Here is a 22,020-nt window from a genome sequence, read left to right as displayed (position 1 = left end):
TTCAATAGCCTTGAAAATATTTGGCATATGAGATGATCAGCTTCGGAACGTCCTGGATTTCCTTACTACCTTAATTTAGTATATAATTCTAAAATGATCAGTTTTTGTTGTAGCAGCAATATTTAAGAACATTCTATCAAACATCAAACGTAAAGATAATTCAATACTAATATGTTTACACTTTATTTTCTCCTCTAATTCCTACACAAAACAAATACAATTAATTAATGCAACTTTAAATATTTTATGAATTATTAAAATAAAATATAAACAAATTAAAGATTAAGTATCATGATAAATAACTTGAATTTTTGCTTTTCACTGCTCATTACTTATAGAAATGGTTTCTAATTCACCATTCTAGCCAACACTAGTTTAAAAAATAAGCTTCATCTATATTTTCTAATTTTTTTTTGCAGTCATCCTATGTGTTCTTTAATTGTGCCTTGGTGAATGAATGTTTCTTTTTAAGGATGTCAACAAAAATTTACAACCAACTTTATTGAAATAAGTATGTGGTCTCATTCCCCATGTCAATAGCCTCGATGCAAAGCTCACAAAAAGCGTCCAACATTTCCTTAGTCCAAGTATCTTTATCCATAGTTTTATAACTTTTCATTCCTAGTTCGATAACATATTTAAAAGCAAACAACCAATGCTATTTTTTTAAACAGTTTCAAACATTAACGCTAAAACTAAACACAACTTAGAAATAATAACCTAGTAATATAAAGTGTGACCTTGAACTATATATATGGTATTGAAAATATGCACTAGTATCTAAATCTATAATAAATTACAACCTAGTAATATACCAACTAATCTTAGCTGCAGGTACAATTAACATACAAGTATTGAAAAAATCAGTGAAGTAGACAAAATTGAAAAGAAAAGAAAAGAAAAGGACTTTGGATCCCAAAAATAAAAGTAGACCCTCAAATGTATATATAATAGTTAGATCCACTAACATGATGCAATCAGGTGATATAGAAACATATATAGACATATGTCTTGGTGAATCAAACATAATTCACCTCTTATCAAAATTCAATTATTACAACAAACCATAAACTTTAAAAGAATATAAAGAAGAAACATGTATAGAAACATGCCAGATCTGAGTTTTAATTTTGAAGATAAAGAAGAAATCAAAAGAGGTTCTTGGTGTAAACAAAAAAAAATTAATTCAAAATATCTTTAAACAGATCTACAAGATCCCTTTGAGAAACGTATCAGGTAGGTTCAATTTTAGACAAGTAATATTTTTTTAAAAGTAGAAAAACATGAAATAAAATTATTTCTAAAAGAAAAGGATCAAAGAAGATAAATGATGAAAGTTTATTGGGAGAGAGATGATGAATCTACCCAGTTAAAAGACCATTGCGAGGTGTTCTTACAGGGTGGTATAAGAGAAAGAGTTAATTTGGGAAGGTATTTTTGCAATAGTTTTTTTCTTTCCTATCTTCTATGTGTTTTTGCCGGTAGATATAAAAAATGAGGTGAGAAGCTTGTAGCTGGTTTGTGTAGCCTTTTTTTTTTTTTTTTCAAACTGAGGTTAACTCAATTCTTGAAGGGTTCAACCTTAACCAAACACTGATTCATGCAAATTTCTGTGGTTCAATCAAAACTCATCAATGACCACACTCCCCATCATCACCTAAATATGCTAGTGGCACCATCATTCTACTATCCTTTCTTTTATTATTATGCACATATTTATTATTTTTTTAGTCAACAATAAAATGTCCAGTGAGGGAAAAGTTCGAAAGATACAAGACAAATACAAACAAGCCAAGAACTCATAAAAACTATCTAGTCTTGAAATCATTTTTGAACTCGAACTCGAACCATCGCTGAATTCCTTTTGAGCTCTGTAAAAGATCATCCCCAGTGTATATAGACCGATTGTCCAAAGATTTAGTCCAATATAGTATATATAAACCGATCATTATTCCTTATATATTCCTAACCATAATAAGGATAACTTTAAAAACATGATACATTATGACTACACAATGATGACCATCACCTTACACCTATAAAGAGTCGCAAACAAGTAGTATAAAATCATAATAAAATTGATCAATCATTTAAAGAATTTGCAAGTTTAATCAAGAACTTAGTATGTGAATCACTCGACCATAAAAGATAGCAAGAATGCCAATTTCTTCAGTAAAAATATAGTTTAACCCTGTCTTTACAAAATAGTATTTATATTAGAAAAATCCCAAGTCTAATAGGACATCCTTAATGGATATGAATAAACCTAATAAATAATAATAATAATATAATGAACCCAAATTTAAATAAAGACCCTAATATCTCTAAAATGTCTAATAATAACTTAAAGATAAATAAAACAATAACCCAACTAATTTAAATAAAACTAAAGTTATTTTCATAATTTGTTGGCAGAATCAAGACGCAATTTCAAAAATTTATCTTCTTAATGAATTAGAAAACATGACATACGTCAATGGATAATGATATTTACTTTCCATGCAACTAGAATTTTATTAAAATTTTCTACAAGATAAAAAATACATTAATAGTGCTTAAAGTTGTTTTCTGTGTTGATTTTTTTTTATCTAACTCGCATTGAAAAGCACGGAAGTTAACTAGTACTTGTACGATATAACATAGGTACATCAAGTAAACCTATTCTATTCATTTCATTACTATTTTAAATATATAAATAATAAATATAATAGATAAAAAAAAATGAGTTAAATTATAATGAACTACAAATTAATTTGAATAATTATCACAATTTAAAAAAAAAACTCATTGATAATTCTTTTCTATCAATTGTTATCCATATAAATATATTACTCTTCTAAGATATTCACAAGCTATTAAGAAATTCATGTTTTTTTTTTAATAATGAGAATAATTGAGATTGTAGTTACTAATGAAGTATCCGTCAGATATTTGAGTATGTCTAAGAACGTTTTTTTTTAATAAATGTTTAAATATTAAAAATAATATTTTACATTCAATAATTTTGAATTTATTTGAGAATTATTCAATGCAAATAAAAAATAATACCCAAGTTGAATACATCAAAGCTAAGTCTGAAAATTAAATTTAGAGTGATAACATATGACTGCTGCATTAAAAAAAAAAGTTTACACCAACGTTTATATTTATATTTTAAAAATGTTTTTATCTTTTTTTATTTAAAATTAATAGATTTTTAGTGTTTCCAAATGATTTAATATATTAATATTAAAAATAATTTTTTAAAAATAAAAAATATTATTTTAATATATTTATAAATAAAAAAATACTTTAAAAAATAATTATTATTATACTTGTAAACACCCAAATTCATGGTTATGTAACGGTGAAGGAGCAGAAATTTCTTCGAAGCTGCAAAGCGCGTTCCTTGTGCCCAAATGGTCCCACAAAGTGATTGCTATCATCTCTCAAGACATTCACTGAAATTTCTTAAAGCACATCGAAAAGCATATAAATTGTCGTTAATTTTCTTGACCACCTCAACTCTAATTGTCACATTATTCTGTTTCCTTGATAAAGGGGTGTACAGATCACGGCAGTAGTTGATTTTAAAAATATTTTTTATTTAAAAATATATTATAATAATATTTATTTTTATTTTATAAAAATTATTTGATATCAATATATTAAAATAATTTAAAAACATAAAAAAAATTAATTTTAAACAATACTTTTTTAAAATTTTCATTAAACATAGCTTATAATGCAATTCCAAATAGCGTGTAAGTTACCGAACCTTCTCTACAATTATGCCTATGAATTCCCTACCTTGTACATTTTATTATTATTTACTGTTTTTTAAATAACTGTATTTACATTTATTCTTTTACTAAAAAAATGAGCTTCTCGCTTTATAATTTGATAACATTAGCATTTTTTTTTATCTGGGTATTCTTACACCATTTTAAAAAATAAAACTAATCTTGTTCGAGGTTTATAGCTGCATCTCCCAATAAATACGTTTTCTAGGGATCGATTCTTGTCCTTACAGGGATATAACAGTGTCTTAACCGTTAGACCAACACTTCATTGAACATTAACATTTATTTTGGATTATGTTTATCTATATTTTATTTTATTAAGTATAAATAATGACTTTTTATTTTCTAATTAAAAAACTTTGTGGTATACAAAAATGTATCCACAACAGACCTTTTCATAAAAGACTTATGTTATCTCCGGAATTAAAAAGAAATTAGCAAACAAGAAAAATGAAGCCTTGATAAATATTTATTTTAACTGTTAAGATTTTTTTATTAACAAAAAATCATTGCTGCATCAAAATAATAAAAAGAGATTTTTGACAAGAGAAATATATTTATATATTTAAGTTTAAATCATTGAAATTTCTTAAAACAAATATTTTGATTATTACAAAATTAAATAAAAATAGAATTTAGAAATCACCCATAGCAATGCCTATTTACCTAAAACATGATAGGTAAAAATATCAGATTGACAGTGGAAGATTAATGTGCCACGACATCAAATACTTCAGGGGCAAAAACTGTTATTAAAAGGGAAACTTGAAACCGGAGATAATCAGAGAGAAGGAGAGACCCCAAAAAGAGAAGGAAAAAAAAATGGCTGCTTCAGCTTCTGCTTCTGCTTCACTAACCTCGTCGGCGACAGAAGATGAGATAACACTGACAGTCAAATGGAGCGGAAAGGATTACACTGTCCGAGTCTGCGGCAACGATTCAGTAGCCGAGTTGAAGCGCAGTATCTGCGAACTCACCAACGTTTTGCCGAAGAGACAAAAGCTTCTTTACCCCAAAATTGGTAACAAACTCGCCGATGAATCAGTTTTGCTCTCTCAATTACCTATCAAATCCTCTCTCAAGATGACCATGATCGGGTAACTCTCTCTCTCTCTCTCTGCATAGTGAAGACTAAACAAAAGTTAGTTTCTTTTGTGATCTATGTTTGTGTTTTTTTATGGGTTATTGCTGATACTGATTTTGTTTTGATCAAGGGGTTTATTTTTTTTGTTATTTGTAAAAGGGAGTAGTTGTTGATTCGGAATTTCCTATGGAAAAGACAACATGTTTGTGTCTGCATTTGTCTGTGTACATGGAAAGAACTAAACTTTTGTCTTGGTGGGGCTTATGTTTCATAGCTCAAGAACTAATTACTTAGGGTTAGGGCAAGCAGACCCCCCTGGACCCGGTCCCAGTTCCCTTACATTTTAAAAAGTTGATCGTATTTTCGCAATGGTGGAAATTCTTTTGTGCTTTCTCCCTTTGTCAGAAGAGCTTTTACTGGATTCTTCCCTGAAGGTTAGGGCTGAATTTGCAAGAAAACTATACTCCAGAGCATTTTGGAATTAGTATGTTTTCGAACCCTCTCTGTAAAATTAAAAGTGTATGTTCCCAAGTGAATTTCAGCAATCACTTGTTCTTATTCCACATATTAATCATTTTGAACTAAAAAAAACTTTTTGGTGGAATAGTCATGTTGTGTATAATATCTTGACTCTCAATAGTTACATATAAGTCCATAGAACATAGACTCGGATTCCTCTTTCTCAATGATATCCCACAATCAAGATCAAGACAATTGGTTGAGTCTTGTGAAACCATTTCATAGAAGTTCATTGATATCCTCTTTTTATAAAGCAAATCGACATCGATTCTTGAATAATCTACATCATTTCTACTCAGGAATATCAATGAGCCTGATTATTGAGATTGCTCAAGATATCTTTTTAGCTTCTAAAATCTATTTCTCAGTTCAAGATCTCTCTTACTATCGGGAATGAAAGAATTAGTAGATCTGTGAATGGGATAGGGTTATGAACTTATAATCTATAATCAGCTGAATATAGATAGTAAATTGGTGAGGAAATTGATGAATAGGGCTTTTTGATTGAAGAAAATTTGATAGGTTCGCAAGAAGTACTCATGAGGATTTTAAAATAGTTGCAAGATTAACCAAATTACTTATTGGCATCCTTTTGCATTGCAATAAAAGAAGTTGTATGGTATCGTGTCACGAACAAAGCACTGGAGGATGACAGGTTCCTTTTCAAAATAAAGCACCAATCTTATTTGGTACTTTATAAAATGGTCTGATTCTCACAATATTTTGGAGACACTAAGCTTCTCTGAATACTTATTTTACCAATCCGAGTCAAGAAACCAGTGATAGCTAAATTTGATTAATTCTACTCCTTGTCATATGATTTACTGTTTATGAAACATGATTGCTGGTAGGCTCTAGGCCTGCTGGAGGTTGGAGTTGAACATGTAAAGCTTTTCCTTCTCTCTTTTCCTTTTCAGTTTTGGTTATGTTACTTTCTCAGTACTTGAGCCTTCTTCAATTTTAAGGTCTTTCACACTGAACTAATATCTTATAGGCAACAAGTAATGGTATTATAGGAAACCTTTTTCTTTTTTCTTTCTGCATAACACATAGCAGTCATTTAATTCCAAAATTAGACTGTTAACATAAGCAGTGGCAGAATAAGGGTGCTTATCATCTGTGATGCAGAATGTGTAGAATGTAACTATGTTAACTTCTATGAATCAGAATGTAGAGTGTACGCTGTTTAGATTATTCAATCTACAGAGAATTTTAGTACATTTTCATAGCTTCAGCATTTCGTCCCTGGCAGCTTGTTTTAAAAAATTGGTGGAAGCAGAATACATAATATAAATTGTACATTGGAATGGCATTTCCTTCTTCCCAGTGTTCTATAGGTTGAATTTTCCTGACATAAAGAACTTGCTATCTTAAAAAACGATAAATTCATCACCACATTTGTTTAAGCTTGCAATGACTTGGAGTCAGTCTGCTACATGAACATCAACTTTAATTTATTATATTGAGGTGCCAATCATACAAGATTATTACTCTTTTAGTTTAATCACATTTGAAATGGATATTAAATTCCACTACAGAACTGTTGAAGATGATATTATCGTGGATCAAGTGGACTCTCCAGAGATTGTTGATGATTTTGAACTTGGGCAAGATGAAGCTGTTGATATTAAAGATAAGGAAGTCAATAAGCAGAAACTGAGGAAGCGTATAGATCAATTCAAGGTCAGCTTTAAAAATTTCATAGTTAATAAATTATATTTTGTTAGTTCAGTAGGGATGGGATGTAATATCTATTTGCATATATGTTTTGATTTTGGACAATCACTTGCGTAAATGTATGCTTTATCAGAGATTTAAACCGTCCTATGATATTCGTCCAAGAAACATGGTGTCAAAATATTGGTGCCTTTGTTATTCATGTTATCCTAGAGCTTGATGAATCTGCTAATGCCTTTTTTTTTTTTTTGATAATTTGTTTGTGCTCATTTTCTCCAAATGCATGCCTATGATCAACTAGCCTGTGCCAGTGTAGAGATTGACAGTAAGGATGCCGCTCAACCTTTTCGAACTGGTGGGACACTAAAATAGAAATTTTAGTGATATAAGGTGCTGAGTGCACAGATAGATTTTGTTTTTTTCTGAACCTCCTTACGGAGTAAAGCTGCAGGGACTTGCAGTGGAGCTTCTCTGTTGCATGTGTAACACAATTGGAATGCCTTTTGTTTTAATATTTTTGCCTCTCAAGGGGGTTGTCCTCCTATCCTTTTATAGGTGTTGTTTTGATAAATATCTGTCCTTGTTAAAAAACAAGGGGAAAAAAGCTTTACATGAAGGGCTCCAAATGTGTGATCCTATTTTTCAGATGAAATAAGTGGTAAAAGCACGAGACTACTTATGGAATCAATATATATGGAATCAATATATATAGAGTTTCTACTAGCTTTTCAATGTGCCATATACCACCACAGCTAAATAGCCAATTCGTCTTTGTTACCAACATTAGAGCAGTACTTCCTGTCTTTCTGCTGCCAATTTTGTTACAGAATTGATAACTTTCATTGTTTTATATGTTGCAGCCCTCCTTTTTGTCATGATTAATCTGGTAATCTTATATCTGAGAATCGTATATATCTAAATGCTTCTTGTCAAGGTTATATGCTGTTGGTTTTTAAGTAATAAAAGTTGATTTCAAGTGCCTGTTGAAGTTCTATGAAAACTCTTCCATTGAACTGCCATTTTCTCTTTAGTCAGTGACTGCAAAATTTGATATTAATATTTTTGATTTAAAACAAAAGGATTTAATTAATACCTTGATTGCATGTGTTTCAGCTGGTAAAAAATTTAATAAAATTATCTTTGCCTTTGTACATTATTCCCATGACATCCAGTTTTGGAAGAGGAAGAAAATAAGGATTTTTATGGAGTGGCGGGTCAAAATGTCACAAAATGGTATATGTACTTGTCACAAAATTCACAAAAATTCTGTGAATTTTTGGGCTTTATTTTGATGGAAGAATGTTGCCTGATAATTGGAGTACCCTTAATGTTGAGGTGAAATGTTCATCTTGCTGCTTCATGAGTGGTGCCTGGTGCTTTGTGTATTTTGTAGCCAAGCTGTTGGTTACTCCATGTTTTTTCACCATTAATTTTCTTCTCACAGATGATTATATGTAATGCCTATGATGTATCTAATCACAAAGATTTGATGCTTTTTTTCTTCACAAAGCTTGTGAGTAATGTCAATGTTCATTGCTTTTTGATTTGTAGATTGAACTTAAAAATCCATGTCGTCCAGGAAAGAAACTGCTTGTTCTGGATATTGACTATACACTGTTTGATCACCGATCCACAGCAGAGAATCCACTTGAACTCATGCGGCCATGTGAGTAGTTAGGTTGTAGCAAGATTTTTTAACAATCACTTTTCTAATGTTCTTATCTTCTGCAGATCTTCATGAGTTTCTCACTGCCGTTTATGCAGAATATGACATAATGATATGGTCTGCAACCAGGTCAGATCCTCATTTTACTTTTTTTTAGTTTCTCTGTGCTGGCTTTCTGCTTATCTTCCACTCCCCAGCCCCCTGAATTAAAGTGATGTAGAATTAGTTGATGAACTCATGGACATAACTCTCAAGAGAACCAATCATGTGAAGAACTCAATTTATTTGATTAATCAATATTTGTAACACTACTTATTGTCTACGTAGGGCATATTTATTGGCACCAAACCAAAAAGAAATAGGGAAAATAAATCCTCATAGAGAAATTAAAACATCCCTATAAAAATATGAAAACCTACTGAATAAGAAATAACTAGATTCGTATTTTAACTTTTAACTATTAAATAGTGAATATTAATATTCCTAAATCATACTAAATTTTTTAATAATTATACAACATAAAATTAAAAAAAAAAATCAAATATTAATGTCCATTGTTGTCTTCATTCCCAGTCACTACCTATCCCTCTTTTCTGCAGCATGAAGTGGGTTGAATTGAAGATGGGACAACTTGGGGTCCTCAACAATCCTAACTACAAAATAACAGCTCTTTTAGACCACTTAGCAATGATTACAGTTCAATCAGACTCTCGTGGGATCTTTGACTGCAAGCCGCTTGGATTGATTTGGGCTAAATTCCCAGAGGTGCAATTTTAAGATGCATGCGTTATATTTTCCGTTTATATTTGTTGCCTAATAATCCCGTTCCCATGCTGCAAAATCTTGAATTTTATCGCTAGTTGACATATTGCTTTCTTGTTTGCTTTTCAGTTTTACAGTTCAAAAAACACTATAATGTTTGACGATCTGCGAAGAAATTTCGTGATGAACCCAAGAAATGGTTTGGTAATCAAGCCATTCAGGAAGGCTCATGCTAACCGAGATAATGATCAGGAGCTTGTGAAGCTCACACAATACTTGCTTGCCATTGCAGAGCTTGATGATTTAAGTGTCCTGGATCATAAAAACTGGGAGTTCTTTGCTGAGGGCAATGCTAAAAACCGTAGGCGTACCTGAGTCATAACAAATTTTGAAACTTTAAAGTTTGCTGCTTGTACCTTCCTTTTGAGGTAAGTAGTTTATGCTCTTTTGTAATTGCTTTTCTTCTCTGTCAAACCTTACTTGTTATTGCCACCTCAAAATCATCTGTAACATTGATGGAAACTCAATCAGGAAGGGGAAAAAGATGATGAAACTTGCTAAAATGCAAATTTTTACTGTTCCTTCTTATTTCTTTAGGGGAAATTCAAAATGTAGTGGAAAATTTATGGCTAACTATTGATCATATACATACATAAATTGATATTAGATGTTTTTAATATACTTCAAAAACCAGTGACTGCATTTAACCAACAAAAGCTGCTCAAACCACCTGACTAGCTGATAGCTGCCAATGAAAACAACTTCCATTGCCATGTCTACACAGCTTTTCAAGCGGCCACCAGATAAAAAGGTGCAGTACAAGTAGATGGATATAAAGAGGATGGAGATGAAAAAAGATTGAAGGTTAACAGGCTGATGAATTAGAAGAGCCTGGGAGGATGTGAACTGGTATGGTTGGAATTCTTCTTCTAGTGATGGGGATTTGTACATGAGCTGGGAATAAAGCACCGCTGTACCTCTGTGTCTAGCTAGCCAGATAAATTTCTTGAAAATCATTACAATCCCATTTGAAAATGATCCTGTTTCAAACTAGAAAGCATTTCTGTGAAGTCCCAGTCATTTCTAAAACAACTAAAATCATAACCAATTGATATTTGTTTGTGGTCAGAGCTCAAGGAATTTTTTAAAAGTTATTAGTGCTATAAATGATTCAGTTATTATAGCATGGTGTTAAGAGATTTTAAGTTGTCATCATGGTGGGGTATATGGAGGTTATAATTACTTTAATAATGGCAACAAAGATGGTGGATTGAGTTCTGGAGACATCGATAAGGTGACTTCCATTCAATCATGGAGATGATGGACAACGTTTGATTCATTAAGTTGTTGCTACATGCATGATTTGTTGTTTTCAGAGACACTGGAGGGGAGACAAGGATAGGGGGAAATGATGATAGAATGATAGAACAGCTACATGGATCCTTCGTATGAAGCTCTCTTTGAAGTGGTAGTTGTAGAATGGCTGATGTTATGATCAGTGTGGAGTCATTGTTCCTTTTGGTACCTTACCAAGGTAGCATTGTTGGGGGGTCTTTTGGCAACATTATAAGAACTTATGTACATAAAAACTGAAAAATACTAACTGGAATTTAAAAATTTTAAAGCACTCAATTACACAGTTGTTTGTACTGATATACCTTGTAATTTCTAATGAGATCTTCCATTTCAGGGATTCCAAGGTTGGATTCGATGCGGATATAGAGCTTATGGCCAGCCTGTTTGTGTTCCCTTCTTTATTATGTAAATGACAAGAATTGAACAGTCTTGGGGAATGCTTGGAATTGTTTGAGACAGTTTTAAAATTCCTTGCCATATTCTATCGAAACTCTCCAGGTAGTCCCAAGGCTTCCTCTTTATTATGATGTGATTTCTCAACGTGGGTGCCAATGGTCTGGGTTAGCTCTAGATGTTACCCTGTGTAACTTGTATGGTAGGTAGTAATCGAGTAGTTCTTGTGTGATGGAAAGATTTTTAGATAACTGTGCATGTGTTTGTGTGTGGAGGATACAGTATTTTCTTGTTTTTTTTAATTATGTATTTTATTTGATTTTAGTTTTCCTTTCTTCCTTGATAACTTGTTTCCTTTCATTCAAAGAAACCCTAAGATGCATCAGAGTTTGCAATAGCCTAAACAATTGCTAGGAGCTTCCTCTGTGTAACTACATTTATGAACCTTAAACCTAACCTGGTTGGCCATCTCATGAGTAGCTCTGCTAACATGATCCTGTAGAGATGAGTGGAAGAACCAATGCAGCCCCACCTTATTTTGAACATCAATGGCAGCATAAAAGTTGAATTTCACCATCGATGCAGACAAGATGGCTGTCCATTTTGGATGAGCTGGAAGGCTCTTTTTCGTAAGCTTGCCAGCAACCTTGTGCTTTAAATGGCTCGATAGGTATGAGCAGGAAGGATCCTTTTCCACAAGATTGCCACCAACCTCCTGCCATAAATAGCTGCATGAAGTACTGAATTATATTCTTAAGGATCCTTTTTCACATGGTTCGCTATTCAGACACTTGCACTCTTTACCAAGAAGATTGAAGTGATAGTGACTGCCACTCTTAAGTCTTGCCTGCGCAGTGCATGGACATAATTGCTCACATAATTAATGAAGTTGCTAATATAACATCATCACTTCTATTGAATATTTAATAAGAAAAATGTCAAGAAAAAAATAATAGAAAAGAGCTTGCTTGTATTTGAGGTTTAAAAGCAATTTTATAAAAAAAAATTAAATTTTTTTTTTTTTACTTCAAAGTAATATTTTTTTGGATATTTTTATAATATTTTAATGTACTCATATTAAAAATAGTTTTTAAAAAATAAAAAAATATTATTTTATTATATTTTAAAATAAAAATATTTTAAAAAATAACTAATATATTTCGGAATACTTGCTGGTGTGTCTACGACATGGGACCGAAAAGCCCCCTGGATTAAATGTCCAAATATGTTTCTAAAATCTATATTATAATATATCAAAACACACGCACACCTTTCTTTTATATTATTTAATATATGAAATATATTATAGAAATCAACTAGCCTTTTTAACTCATCGCTATAGCTCCGTAAAAAAATGTGTCAATATTACCAATATATTTTATTGTATCATGGTTTTTTAAATTAAGTAATGCAGAGATGTTTTTTTATGCTTATGAATATATATATATATATATATATATATATATATATGAATTGATAAATTTTATTTATATTAATTAATTATTAACATAGAAAACTAATCATGAGTGTGTAAATATTTAACCCTGAATTTTTCTTTTAATTTATGTCTTTATGTTATTTTTTTTTACTAAAAATAAATAATTTTTATTTTTATAAATATATTATACAAATAATTTTTATTTTTAGGCCCACTTATCTTTTCTTTTGTTGATTTCTACTCTAATGTTTACAATTGATTTGATTGTACTACTATAAAATAGTAAAGTTTGATGATTTAATAGCCAACTTATCATTATTTATTTAAACAAATATTCGACTATATTAATATACTTTAAATTCAAGTATAAATCATACATAGTTGGGTCTAGCAGGCCAGACTCGCACGCTTGGTCAACTACCAAAGAGCCCATGTACGCTTGGGTTGATTTTTATTTTATTTTTGGTTTTTAATAGAGCGGGTGACATGTCATTCATGCTTTTATACACACTGGATAACAAGTCATCCACTGTGGCAAAAGATATTTATTTATTGTGGTAGATAATTTGTTGTTGACTGCAATATTCTTTTATCACCTCCGATGAATGAAAAATCAAGGTTCTAGTTTTGAAAATCCCAAAATTATTTTTTCAATTTGTTTTCACATGGAAACACCTAAAAAAACCTATAAGCCTTGATAACCCCTTTTGCAACCACAAACAACCTCTAATCGCTATTAAAATAACCAAATAAAAAAATTAATATCTCGATGTACTTTTTTAGCATTATGAAAGTGAGAAATCACATTCATCGAACTCCACTTGAAAACATAGTTCTTTGACACTAAGATCATCTATTTTGGTGGCTAAAATGTCGATAACCGACAACTTTCTCTTTCTTCAATATTTTTTGATTACTTTCTCTCATTTCTCAATAAAAAACCAGAAGTTTTGGACTAAAATATGAAATGCTAAAATTCCAGGGACTGAACAATAGATAAATTGAAAAGTATATGGAGTTGTTTTGTTTTGCTTGTTAAATTTAGTCCTTAATTTTTTTTTATTTTTTAAAAACCAATAAATTTTAATTTGCAAAATCAGTCTATAATTCGTAATAAAAAAATCCCCAAACACTTTTTGCATACGAAAAATAAAGTAAAAAAAGAAACGGAAAGGAAAAAAATAAAATGAACCAGCTTCACTATTTATACAAACCATAAAGTTGCTTCAACTTTTTTTTAGTATATTAGTTAATCCTTACACTTGTATACACAAAGCTATAATTAATTTAGAGAATTTTATTATTTAACCAACAATTGAACTAAATCTGTTTATGTGAACATGCTTAATGTTTTCTACTTCTTTAGAACTTTGTTTGTCTTTTAGTTTTTTCTTTAGTTGTTGCAATTGGTGGTAGATTTTTTTTTTATTCTTCTTTTTTTTTTTTTGCAATAATCCTATATCTAAGAATTCCTACTTTGATTTTTTTTTTTTGTGTGTTTGTTCAGTTTATCTGGTAATTTCCTTAGTTTTAATTTGTTGTTTGATTTTGTTTCTTGTGTTCTTCTATCCTTTCATGAGTCTTTGTATTACACTAAAAGTTTTATGTAGATCGCTAATAAATCAGTCTTCAAAACTCTTGTTAAGAAAAAAAAGAGTATTAAATGGAAGATAGGTAGCAAAGCTATTGATGGATTGTAAAAAAAAAAAGAGTATGTTAGTTGTCCATTCACTTGTAAAATAGCTTTTATATTTTAGATCTAAAATCTAGATCTTTAGTCTCTAAATAAAATTTTTATTATATGTTCTTTTTTTAACTTATTTAATCTTAGATGTAAACCGGTTTCATTTTCTATATTAAGAGAGTTCTCTTGTATATTAATTATGATACAAGAGGAGTTTTTAGAAAAAAAATATTTTTTCTCTATTTTGTTTAGAAAATTAAATATTATGCTTAATAATTTTATTTTTCCTAATTTGTTTAGGACTTTTATTGCTTTTTCTTTATTTTTAAGTTTAGTTTTGGATTTATTTAAGGATTTGTAAACTTTTTTGTGAGACATATTACTTAAAGAGAAATATTCAGTAATAAAATTATAAATCAGGGTTCTGTATGACAACCCTATTTAGCTTTATTTCTGTTATTCAAACTTGTTGTCTTCTTGTTTGTGTTATCATCCACGTCAGTTGATATCATAGTCCAACGAATCCAGTGGTTATTTGGTTCTTGTGTATTGCAATAACCATACATGGAAGAGGTAGTAGAACATGACGTGTTTGTGTATAAAACGATGGTGATGTTTCCTATCAAGAAAGAGATGTTCAGTAACCGGTGATAGAGACTATGCAGAGATAAATTGCAAAATTAAAAAAATTTGTTCAAGATATGGTGATAGAAGATATGTGGAGATATATTGCAAAATTAAATCGTTAGATGACAGAGGTGAGGAGCCGAGGGGATCGTGAGAAGAGTAATAACAAATCCATTACTAATTTTGAGAATCTGTTTCGGAGATATAAGTAGAGGAAACAACTTCTTGATCGAGATGAATATGATGTTGAAACTGAAAGTTTTTGATGATTTTAATTTCTTTGTGGATTGGAATTAACCACCAAAATTTGATGAGGATGTTGACGATGATGTTGAAGGAGAAGATTTAAATCCAAAATTCTTGGTTTGTGATGTCTGTAAGGAGAAAATTCTTGGTTTTTAATTAAGCATATTGTGAATGTATGCCACACATGTGCTTTAGGAGAATTTTGGCGGGGTCAAAGTTGATGTTATTGTACTTTAGATAAAAATCAGGAAACAAATTTTCAAATCTCCTCCTAACGTTGATAGTGGTTTCGTTGTTATAGAGGCTATGCATGTTATTGACATATATGATATTTGTAATGGAAAGACCGAGCATCTAAAGGGTTGGAAACTCTTGATTAATCATCCACGAGATTGAGACAAGAATAATTTGAACTTGAGGTTAAGATCTTTTCAACTTGGAGAAACTGATGGAGGATGAGATTTTAGAAAAAAAGTTATTTTTTTTCTAATTAGTTTAGGAAATTAAATATTATACTTAATAATTTTATTTTTCTTAGTTTGTTTAAAACTTTTATTATTTTTTCTTTATTTTCAGGTTTCCTAGTTTGCTTAGGGTAGTTTTGGAGTTTATTTAAGGATTTGTAAATCTTTTAAAGAGACAAACTACTTGAAGAGTATTACACGATAATAAAATTATAAATTAGAGTTTTGTGTGATAACTCTTTTCGACTTCAATTCTGTTTTTCTGACTAATTATCTTTTTATTTGTGTTTTTATCCTTGTCAATTATATATTTTATTATAAAATTTCTATCTTTTTTAAAAAAAATATTTAAAAAAAAATCACAAAAACTAAGACAATGATAATTTTATTATAAATTAATGAAACTCCAAAGAACATAAAACGGGTTCCCTAAATCATCTCTTATGTATATAATACTGCTACATTGGCACTTTGCTTGAACTATCACAATCCTAAAATGTTACGAAGGAAAAGACAATAAATATTTACAAATATCAATACTGAAATTTATTAAACATATATATCAAAATTCATTAAACAACTAAATCCAAAAATATTTACAAATATCAATATTGCAATTTATTAAACTATATATATAATAAAAAATAATTAAGCAATTAAATTATTTTGGGAAAAAGGAGGAAATAACAAAATATTGCAGATTCCTTTCTTTTCTTTTATTTGTTTTTTTTTTTCATTTTTTAACAATAAAAATATATAGTGCAAAATTCTTAAAAGCAAGTGCATTTCCCTGAGACCCAAGCGGCAGCCAAGTGCCCCAGAATATAACGCGTGAACTTTGAATGTATCTACCTATCTCTCTTCACAAATCACAGTGCATGCACAGCCCAGCACTCCCTAAATTTAGCCATTTCCAAGTCCTTCTCTCACTCAGCATTAATTATAATTTTATTTCTTTCCTTTACTTATTTGTCTTTTAGAGAGTTAAGCCAAACACTCTATTTTTGAGACACAAAACAGACTGACTAGACTGCTCCATTTTCGTTCATTTCTCTCAAACCATACAGACTGTGAAGAAATTAGCCACTCCCTGTGTATTCTTGTGGAAAAAAGAGAGAAAAGATCTATTTCTTTCTTCATAGGAGATATATATAAAGAGGAGTTGATTTTCTTGAAGGTTTTTGAACCTCTTTTGTTCATTTTTGTTTGAGTAAGGATTAATGGGCATGGTCTTGATTTTGATCTTCTTCTTCTTCTATCTCATTAGCTCTATATCACCTTCTTGTAAGTACCCTCTTTTTAATTTTCCAACATAGTTTCAAATCTCATTATTTCTTTCTTTCTTTCTTTTTTAATAGAATTTTATGATGTTGTTGAGTTTTGCCAATTAAGAGCCATGAATGTTTCAATGAACTGAGACTTGGTGAATTTCAATGGAATTTGTGCAGATGGGTTTGACCCACTTGATCCTTATGGCAACATAACCATCAAATGGGATCTTCTTCTATCGAATTCCGGTACAAATAATGTAAGCTGTGGATATGTTTTCATTATTTTCTAAAATATTTTTTTCCCAATATTTTGATTTTATTTTTGTTCCCTTTTCTCAACATGTTATTCCCTTGTGATATATTTGTTTTTTGGTGTTGGATTAGAGGCATTCTGGCTTTCCACTGTATAAGATTTTTCTATTTTTTTTTTCCATTTTTGGATAATTTGGAATCCTAGAAGAGAAAAGGAGAAAATATAGTTTAATTTTTTTCCAAAAGTTTTTCAATTACTTGTGTGATGTTCATTGAATCTTAAACCATCAAGAAAAACTGTTGTTGTTCCATCATCCTTGCGATTTTCTTGTAAGAAAAAAACTGATTTGTAGAAAAAGCAGGAAATCCTAGCATTATTTTTCTTGTTTCTCGACTAGCAATAAAGAAGAACAAAGTGCATGATGTACGTGTGATAATCTGAAACCTGAGAGAGAACTGCTGAGCCAAGTACAGTTTGTCTGCTTCTAACATGGTCTGGTGCTTGTGGGCTCGACAAAAATCTTAGTCTTTGTTGTTTAATTCTGTCCACCCATTGGTCACCATGACATCACTCAACAGGCCAGTTCTGTCTTGGGAGAAAGGAGTGTTCATATCCAATCAAAGATCCCACCAAGGAGCCTTAAATAATAAAAAATATAATATATTGTTTGGTATCATAGTAGAAAAATGTTTAATTTTAAAAAGAAAATAATTTTAAATATTAATATTTTCTAAAAACAAAAAATGATAATTTTTTATTTTAATTCTTTTATTTAAAAATATAATATCATTACAATTATCATATTTTCTAAATATTATCATCGTGATCATGTCTGTCATAATACTATCATTATTATTATCTTGATTAGCTGTCATTATCATTTTATTTTTATTTAATATTTATAATTATTTTTATAACTCTTATATTATTATATTCACTTATCTGCCATTACAATTTATAACCATAACAATAATAACTATAAATTTGGGATTACTATAACTCTTGTTATTACAATATTAATCACTATAAATTTTTATTAATTATATGCAAATCGGTCTTTGACATTTGTTTTCTACTCTTTAAGCTGATGGTATCAATTTACAACTTCCAACAATATCGCCATGTGGAACCACCAGGCTGGAAATTGAATTGGGCATGGAAAGGCAAAGAGGTGATATGGTCAATGCAGGGAGCTGAGGCTACTGAGCAAGGAAACTGCACTGAATTCAAGGAATCAACCCTTCCTCATTGTTGTGAGAAGGAGCCATTCATTGTAGACCTTCTTCCCGGAACCAATTATAATGCCCAAACCCAAAATTGTTGCAAGGGAGGTGTACTGTCATCCATGAAGCAAGATCCTTCCAAGTATGTTGCTACTTTTCAGATGGCTGTCGGAGGTTCTGGTACCAATTCCCAATTTAAAATGCCGGAAAATTTCAAACTTGGAGTTCCAGGCTATAGTTGTGGGGGTGCAGTTAAGGTAGAACCCAGCAGGTACACAACAGATGGAGGCCGGCGATGGACACAGGCTCTTGGTAATCACTTTCAGAACTTTACTACTTTTTCCATGACAATAGTTTAATCCTTTCATCTTTTTTGTAAATTTCCCTGTTCTGTTTTCTTGAAGCGACATGGAATGTGACCTGCATGTACTCCCAGAGTTTAGCATCACCTACACCAAGATGTTGTGTTTCCTTGTCTGCATTCTACAATCAAACTATTGTTTCGTGCCCCAGATGCAGCTGCGGCTGCCAAGGACAACCTGGAACAAAATGTGTAAAGTATATCTCCCCGACGTTTTTTAACATTTTTTTCATCATGTGTAGGGCTTGCTTGGTAACACACTTCAAAAAGATTTTAGTGTCTTGAATTTGCAGATCAACTGATCATTATTTGTTTAGAAGGGAATTAAGCTCTGTGAAAACTGGCAGGTATGGTGAGACCCCACCATTGCTGAAACAAAATCAAGATCCAACACCTGTAGTAAGGTGCTCAGAGCATATGTGCCCAATAAGGGTGCATTGGCATCTGAAAGAAAGTTACAAACAATATTGGAGGGCTAAAATGACAGTTACAAATTTCCACATCATGAAAAATTATTCAGAATGGAACTTGGTGGTGCTACATCCCAACCTGCAAAGTCTGACACAGGTTTTCAGCTTCAACTACGCACCCCTCAATCGATACGGATATATCAGTAAGTTGTTGCACAAAGCTAGCTTCTATCATATTATTATTGTTTAGTGATCTAGCGAAAAGAGAACATCCATATACTTTTTATTTTGAAAGAATATAAATTAACTGTAAAATTATCCCATGAACATAATTATTTTTATATCTGCGTATCTGTTTTTATAATCAAATATGTTTTTTTCATTTGTCTCTACTCTTCTTTCTTCAAAGACGCTAACGAGATGCAAACTTAACCTGCATTCAGCAATTGTCATTATATCAGTAATTGTGTTTTGACATTAAATTACTATGCAGATGATACTGGGATGTTTTGGGGGCTTCCTTTTTACAATGACATTTTACTACAAGAAGGAAAGGATGGGAATTTACAGACTGAAATTTTACTACGCAAAGATCCAGGGATTTTTACTTTCAGAGAAGGTTGGGGTTTCCCTAGAAAGATTCAATTTAATGGTGATGAATGTGTCATGCCTCCACCGGATGAATATCCATCGCTGCCCAACAAGGGGCATAGTGCCTCTGCTACCACACCTTTCATAATTCTTTTCTCTTTGTTTCTCGCATTTATGCTCTAAAATTGTCTCCACATTAGTATTTGTTTTTTTTGTTAGATAAGCTCACTGCCATTGTTCAAAAGAAATAATTTTGAGATTGTGTTTTACTAGGTTACTATGGTTCGCTATACACAATTCCCTCGGAAAAAACAAATACATGGTGAAACGCACTCATGATATATATTGTTGCGGGGTACAAATGTCAAATTATATTTTGATTGCTAAAATTAGATTTATTATCAGAAAATTAGCAAATACAAATAAAAATACTTATAAAAATAACTCCATTGTTAAATTGCAATATTTACCGATGAACTATGTCATCGCTATACCCCTCGGTACATACCGACAGAAATAATCCATTGATGTACACTGAGAGAATTGCAGTAAGAAAAGAAAGAATAAAATAAATAAATAAATAACATGCATTTTATAGAAGGTATTACCGACAAAATAAAGTTGTCGCTAATATGACATGTTATAAATAAATAAATAAATTCTTGATGACATGTTACTAAAGGGTTATTTTGTCGGTAATACTTCTATAAAATGACATGTTATTAATTTATTTATTTTTTTTTTCTTACTGCAATTCTCTCAGTGTACACCAATGGACTATTTCTGTTGGTATGTACCGAGGGGTATAGCGATGACATAGTTCATCGGTAAATGTTGCAATTTAACAATGACATCTATTACTTATATCAAGGTCTAGAAGATGTTCAAAAGTCATGCTCTTTAGTAACATGTCATCAACATATCCCTTCATAATTTTTATTAACTGATTTTTGAATATTTGATTAACCATTTATTGATATGTTTCCCTTGCATTCTTCAACATGAATGGCATTACTCTGTAGCAATAAGTACTTTCTATAGTTATGAAAGTCGTTTTCTCCTCGTCTTTGGGGTGCATGAAGATTTGATAATAACCTGAGTTGGCATCCAAGGAGCTCAAGAATTTGAGACCTACAGTGGCATCTACCAACGATCATTTTTTGGAGCGAATAACTATATTTTAGACAAGCTTTGTTCAAATCAGTGAAATCTACACACATTCATCACTTGCCATTATTCTTCTTGACCATAACCATATTTGACAACTAGACAGGGTATAACACTCCCTTGATGAAACCAATGACCTAAAGTTTATCTTCTTTTGTTTTTGTTATAGCTTTCAATCTTTCCCTTTCAAAGTTCTTTTTATTCTTACGAACTAGAGTGCAACTGGTTATTCCTTTAACTGGTGAGTAGTTATTTTAGGACTGATGCCTGGCATGCCTGATGCATCTGTTGTAAAATTCAACTTTTGAACTTGTAAGAGCTCTGTCAATTATTGTTATTATGTCGGTGTCAAGGTGTATCCTATTTTTGTGATGGCTTGTTCATCTCGCGTACAATATCAGCACTTTCTTACCTTTCAAGCAAGTGATGGCACATTGCTTGGAGGCTACCTAATCCCCTCGCAACGTGGCAACTCCATGTTAAGTTGGGAACTTTAACGCCAAGTACCTAGTATTGATTACAACATTGATTTGGTGTAGTAAGGGTCTTTCTAAGATGACATTATAAGTCAACGTCATATCAATCATAATGAAGTGTTGTTGGAGTGAGGTATATCTTGGGGGAATACCAATCATAACAGGTAGTTCTAAAACTCCTTTCACTGGAACGCCTGAACCCTTTATCCCGTTGAGGGGACTCTTCACTTGTATTAGTTTTAATTAAGGGATTCTAATTTGGGACATGCTTCTATAGAGAGGATGTTCACTACGCTGCCATCATCTACTAACACCTGATATACTTTGTGGTTAGAGATAATAGTGGTAATGACAAGGGTGTCCTTATATGGAAAAGTCACACCTTCCCCATCTTCAAGAGTATTGGCTTGTGCCATTGATCCAACAGTTTAGCAGCTGTGAGGACTTGCTTTACATGCTTTCTCTTTATATTGTTAAAGTCACCTCCTGCCTACCTTTAAATTCACATTGATCTCGGGAAGAGTCATTTCATATTAACCAGGCTCTTCTCTATTCTGTTTTGGGTGAGAA

General features: G+C 31.2%; 2 protein-coding genes across 2 annotated transcripts; both read left to right on the top strand.

The window, feature by feature from the left end:
• The first annotated feature begins 4,545 nt into the window (after window positions 1-4,545).
• LOC18098281 (ubiquitin-like domain-containing CTD phosphatase) lies at window positions 4,546-11,563 on the top strand. The gene is made up of 7 exons (XM_006384934.3): window positions 4,546-4,879; window positions 6,924-7,068; window positions 8,614-8,728; window positions 8,794-8,857; window positions 9,328-9,493; window positions 9,620-9,918; window positions 11,181-11,563. The coding sequence occupies exons 1-6, from the start codon at window positions 4,605-4,607 to the stop codon at window positions 9,863-9,865; spliced, it is 1,011 nt and encodes a 336-aa protein (XP_006384996.2). The 5' UTR covers window positions 4,546-4,604; the 3' UTR covers window positions 9,866-9,918; window positions 11,181-11,563.
• A 5,008-nt stretch (window positions 11,564-16,571) lies between these two features.
• On the top strand, window positions 16,572-20,084 carry LOC18098280 (COBRA-like protein 6). Its single transcript, XM_006384933.3, has 6 exons — window positions 16,572-16,982; window positions 17,147-17,226; window positions 18,307-18,757; window positions 18,850-19,003; window positions 19,154-19,419; window positions 19,710-20,084. Exons 1-6 carry the CDS (start codon window positions 16,919-16,921, stop codon window positions 19,988-19,990), a joined length of 1,296 nt encoding a protein of 431 aa, XP_006384995.2. The 5' UTR covers window positions 16,572-16,918; the 3' UTR covers window positions 19,991-20,084.
• Window positions 20,085-22,020: the final 1,936 nt, after the last annotated feature.

Source organism: Populus trichocarpa, chromosome 4 (assembly GCF_000002775.5).
Source record: "Populus trichocarpa isolate Nisqually-1 chromosome 4, P.trichocarpa_v4.1, whole genome shotgun sequence".
In the NCBI taxonomy this organism is placed as follows: domain Eukaryota; kingdom Viridiplantae; phylum Streptophyta; class Magnoliopsida; order Malpighiales; family Salicaceae; genus Populus; species Populus trichocarpa.
This window is presented reverse-complemented; position numbering and strand designations above follow the sequence as displayed.